This window comes from Vigna radiata, chromosome 7, assembly GCF_000741045.1.
Source record: "Vigna radiata var. radiata cultivar VC1973A chromosome 7, Vradiata_ver6, whole genome shotgun sequence".
NCBI classification, from domain to species: Eukaryota; Viridiplantae; Streptophyta; class Magnoliopsida; order Fabales; family Fabaceae; genus Vigna; species Vigna radiata.
In genome coordinates, this window is record NC_028357.1 from 46,477,097 (window position 1) to 46,482,615 (window position 5,519).

At 30.5% G+C, this 5,519-nt stretch overlaps 1 protein-coding gene across 1 annotated transcript; it reads right to left on the minus strand.

The window, feature by feature from the left end:
- Positions 1-320: 320 nt before the first annotated feature.
- Positions 321-4,049, minus strand: LOC106769487 (thiol protease aleurain-like). The gene is made up of 7 exons (XM_014655125.2): positions 3,718-4,049; positions 3,349-3,464; positions 2,161-2,234; positions 1,810-2,074; positions 1,536-1,667; positions 1,199-1,334; positions 321-658 (listed from the first exon to the last, which is right to left on the minus strand). The coding sequence occupies exons 1-7, from the start codon at positions 4,010-4,012 to the stop codon at positions 621-623; spliced, it is 1,056 nt and encodes a 351-aa protein (XP_014510611.1). The 5' UTR covers positions 4,013-4,049; the 3' UTR covers positions 321-620.
- Between the last annotated feature and the right edge of the window lie 1,470 nt (positions 4,050-5,519).

Here is a 5,519-nt window from a genome sequence, read left to right on the forward strand (position 1 = left end):
TTATATAATCATATACCAATGTGAAGAAAAAAAGATTAGATAAAATAACAATTAACAAAAGAATTAAATATAAAATTTAATTGAAAATACAAAATTTTGTAATAAATAAAAAATAGTCAGTAAGAATTTAATTAAAAATATGCACAAATTTATGACTTACTTGACATTTAATTGAACTTTATTTTTTGATTGATTGAGATGTGAACACGAATTTTGATTTTATTCTTTTACATATTGGTTAAAACCATGGCTAACGTTCCGAAGTCCACAATAAATGTTGGTATCTGTCATAGTCTATTCTGCTGGTGGTCCATACAAAATGAAATCCAAATCCAGAACATAAGTTTTTTATTTGAATTGAAAACGAGAGGGAGAAACCATGCAAAGTTTGGTCCATTGGGAGATGATAAGTTCGTGAACCATACTTTCAACAGCATGCTATCCTTAAATTTCAATGAGATTGGAAAATCCAATCTCAAACTTATTCAACAAATAATACAAATTATGATCGAAGTCCAGCAAATAATAAGTATTCACCGTGATGGAAAATATGAAGCATGAGGAGCAAGGTGCAATAAAATTGGCCAATCTGGGCACAGAATCTCTCTCCCCCGTACAATTTAAGCCACAACAGGATACGATGCACAAGTTGCAACACCTGAAATTAAATCAAAATGATATAAAAACCAGTAGTAAAAAATGACTAATCTCAGATTGTCAAATTCAGAATTATATCATTAATATAAAAAAACTCTAAGAATGTCAAATTTTCACCAAGTCACAAAAGGATTTGAAATTTTTGAAGTTTCTCTCTATATCACAATCTAAATGCCTTTGCCACATTTCTCCAATAACTTAGACAGAAAAAGACTTTAGGGGTCACTTTTGTTTAAAATATTAGGAAAAGTGTTGGTTGCCCCGTCTCCTCTGTTGATTTAACAAGTTCTTCTATACAGAAATGTTATAGTTCTATTGCAATAGATAATGTTTGACGAAGTGCTGACAAAAAAAAGGTTTGATAAAGTAAAAACTCATTGCACAAAAAAATGCCAAGATAAATATTCTGATTAAAAGAAAAGTTTGCTACTCCTTGTTTAATTATGGTAAAACTAGTGTCCTTGAAACTTAGGAAATGCATAGAAAATACCCAATGAACTTTTAACTATTCTTTAAGAATTTGGATCCAGTTGAGCCTTACCGCACATATTCTTTCCATATTCCATCTTGAAGTAGCCATTGTCTCCCCAGTTGCTTCCCCACGAATTTTTAATGATCCAATATGGAACTCCATCTTCAACTCCATACCCAACAGCAAGAACGGCATGATTTACATCCTGCCACCCAAATTCATATTCCAATTAATCTCCAAGAATGACTGTCTTAGTTACGAACATGTGTCACAGATGCCAACAGTTATATACGTGCATGAACAACAACTATGTTTCAATATCCATAAATTTGACATAAACAACTATTCATTGAACTTGTAGCATTTTGTTCGGAAAATTGCATGACACACTAGATTTGACACTTACCATGGACGTGCTGCCACAAGTGTCGCTAGTGTAAACTCCTTTCTTGTAAAATCGGAAGTCGTCCACCACCTGATATGCCACACTAACTGGTCGAACGAAAGCAACGGCATGTTTCAATTCATCCTCAGCACCCTATACCGAGACAATTAAAATCATTTGAGTTGTTTAGTTTTTTTAATCAGCACTGAAATCATTTGAATATCACACATAAAAGTAGTGGAAGTAAGAACTATCCACACTCATCAAGAAGAAACCTATCATTCACTTTAATTACCAAAGTGATATTAATAGAGTCAATGACTCGAACAGCAACGTTTGCAGATTTAAATTCACATGAACCATCTTTTCCTGTGTAGGGATATGCTTCCTCAGTGTCAAGCCCACCATTGTATTTAATGTATTCAAATGCTTGGGACGGCAATCCACCTGAACAGCCAAAGTTGTTGAAAGCGCCGGCACAATCTACTAGCTGCTGCTCAGAGAGACTGATATTCTTCCCAAAGGCCTGTGCGTAAGCTGCCTCCAAGGAACCAGTTGTGCTGTAGATGACAAGTTTTGCAGTTAAAGGAGTGACAAATAGAACATTTTACTCATTCCAAACAGTTTCTTAGGATCACAATGCAACCTGAATGTCCAGCAAGATCCACAGTGACCTTGATCTTTAACTTCGCTCACTATACCTTCTTTTCTCCAATCTTTCTGCACGCACACAAAGGCTCTTTGGAATAAGATCGCAAGGTTTTCTCATTTATCAAACATTCTATTTTTAATTTGTATATAAACTATTTAGTTTATGAAAAAGTTAATTTTTTTTTCTTGTTATTCTTTTTTATACAACTTTAAACATGTTTAAGAATTGGTATATAAATTAATTTTAACTTATACTTTTTTATTTAATAACTTTACTAATACCTTATCTCTGAACAAATTATCTATATATTTATTTTTTTTAATAATGTGGGACAATTTTTTCATAAATACTTATAAGAAAAAAAAACATACATATGCCATGAGTCTAATTTTCTTGTTATAAATTAAAATGAATTATTATTCGAGTTAATATAACAGTTTTTTTTACAAGTTAATGTATAAATAAACTTATAAAAGATAATTTATTTAATATTTTTATTTACTTGTCTTATAAATGCTTTAAAAAAAGTGTACACAAATGTACCAAACTGACCATGAATAACTTCATCAAATGATAGTGAAGTGAAATTTCACATAACATAAGTGGTATTTTAATCATACTCTTTTCTTTATCATAATGATGAGAGTCTTTTTTTTTTTATCCCAGATTACTGATATAATGAAGTATTGTTTTTTTTTAATTTATTTTTAAAAATACATTAATATTTATATTTGTAACAAATAAAATGATTTATTTATTGAAAATATGTGATTATTGTACTAAAACAGTTTGAAAAAAAAATATTTACTATTAATGTAATTAACGTGAATATTTCTTAAAAGAAATAATTAATGTAAATAACATAAGCCTTTTACTTGAATATAAATCTTGTAAAAGGGTGTCACTTTTACTTTTTCTCTTTTTTTATTTTACACTTCATTTCTCTTTTCTTAATTTTTCATAGTACCCCCAAATCCAAAACATCAATGAAGCCAACAAATTCTAACAGTTAAACTATGCAATATTCTCCACTACACACAGAATCTGTATACTCAATTATATTATTTGATATTGGCATCATTTAGTATGCACTATATTAATTTCTTGTGATGATTAATTCTTTCATTAATTTCATGAAATGGTGAAGTTAAAATCAAGAACATTTACTATTGGCGAAACTACCTCTTCAGGAGGAGCGGCATCCGTGAGCCTGTAGTTGCCTTTGAGGGTAGCGGAACAGTTCTGAGCAGCCCCGAGTCTGTGTCTAGTGAACTCCTCCCAAGTCCAGTCAGCAAAATCTGAGGGTTCATAATTTACAATCTCAATTCAAAATGTAATGGAAGTGAGAAAAGGAAGAAAGATAAAAAAAAAAAAAAAAAAAAAGTGAACAGTGTTGTGGCTGGTTAGGCAAAAGCCTTGATGATAGTAGGGGATCAAAGTAGCTCTTTTCATTAAACAAGAAACATACAAAAGAAAAATGCAGATAAGAGGACGATGAAAAAAAAAAAAAAAAAAAAAAGTGAAATAGTGAATCAGTAAGCAAACACATACTATTTACACCGAGTTTGTAAGTGAGAAGCCTCTTGTTAGTGGATCTGATGAGTCTGACATTGTCTGAGAAGATCCGAAACCGGTGCTGGATCTCGTCAGTGGAGTGGTAGTTCTTGCCGTGACGGAGAGCAAAGCGTACAAAGGAAAGAGCACGGCGGCTTTGTCCGATCACATCGAGCATGCGTGACTCTAAATCTGACGCCAGTCGGATGGGGTTTGACTCGTCAAAGTTGGAGCCTGCTACGGCTATGACAACCGTGCAGAACGCAAAAATCGGTAACAACAACCGTGCCATCTATATCAACAAAAGTATGGGTTTTTCTGATCTTTTCTCGCGATTGACTGGATTTTAAAGAAACGGAGATTGGCCACAAGTAGTATGGGAATGACCAAATTGTCCTCCGTTTATTTTACATTATTTCACTTTCACGTTTAGCATAATATAATTGTAGTTGAGTTGAATGCATAATTATTAAAAAGGATTCACTGATATTTAATTGTGAAGAAACTGCCAGGAGATGTGTATAGAATAATTTTATACCATTCACTGATACAGTTTATCAATTATATTATATGATTCAATATATAATTTTATATTACATGTATAGAATAAATATTGTCATGCGATTAGTAAATGGTAAATGTAGGATAATGGACTTTATAAATCTGACTTCAAAATCATAAATCCAAGTAAAAGACTTTTTTTTTAGTGATAAAACATTAAAAAAGAAATAAGTACAGGAGAATAAGTGAGGAAGAGTGTTTTCTATTTTTCAGTCACACTTATTTTAAGTTTGGCACTAAATTTATATTTATAGGAAATGTTATACAACTTATAGAAATTTACAAATTTTTATTTTTATCAAAAATTGATTTTTTTTTTAAATAACTAGTTAAGCTAAGCAGACTGAAATTGATTACATATTGAAAACATCAACATGATCTAGTCTCATGAAAAATGGGTATTTTTTTTTCTTTTTAAATGACTAAGATTAACATTGACTGACAAATTGAAAACATCAACATGACCTTAAATTTTGATGCTATGACCAGTTAAATTCTATCTTGCACTTAGATCTTATTTATATTGTGTTACCAACTTATTTTGTTAGAGGATGCATTTGCAAGTAAATAAGATGTTCATTTCACTGTATTTGAAGGTAAAGAAGGAATGGATGTGTAGGAAGATTGAAATTCACATATGCTTTTGTAGGAGGAGATGTGCACGATTTATTGTTGCATAAGTGTGAAGAGATCAAATTCTTCCAACACTATTTTAAAAAAATAAATAAAAAGAAGTAGTTCTGACAGAAAGAAAAACCTGTTGTAATAATAATAACAATAATAATATAATAATAATAATAATTGTGAAGACTTAAAAAATTGTATTTTAGAAATGATAATATTTTAAAACATATCATTTTTCTATCAATTATTTTTATAGAGTTTTTTTACTTCCTTTAGAAGTTTTTATATTTTGTTTGTATTAGCGAGTGATTTTCGTGACGAGCTCTTCAATTTGTACCTATCAGTTTCTTTTATCGAATAAGTCATTGTTATTTCTCTTTTCATATGATCAATTTGTTTTTATCTTGCAATGTGCTCTCTAAATCATCAATATGACTCTTTACTTATCAATGATCCTTATGATAGGTCTTGATCATTCTTGTGATGTTTCTATGTGTAGATAGAACATCATGTGCAATGGGAGATGTTTTAAGTTAAGGGTTGTTTCACATGTGTGGAAAACTAATTATACTTGTTTTAAGTTAAATTGTTTGGTTAATTATATGTAGTTGTGT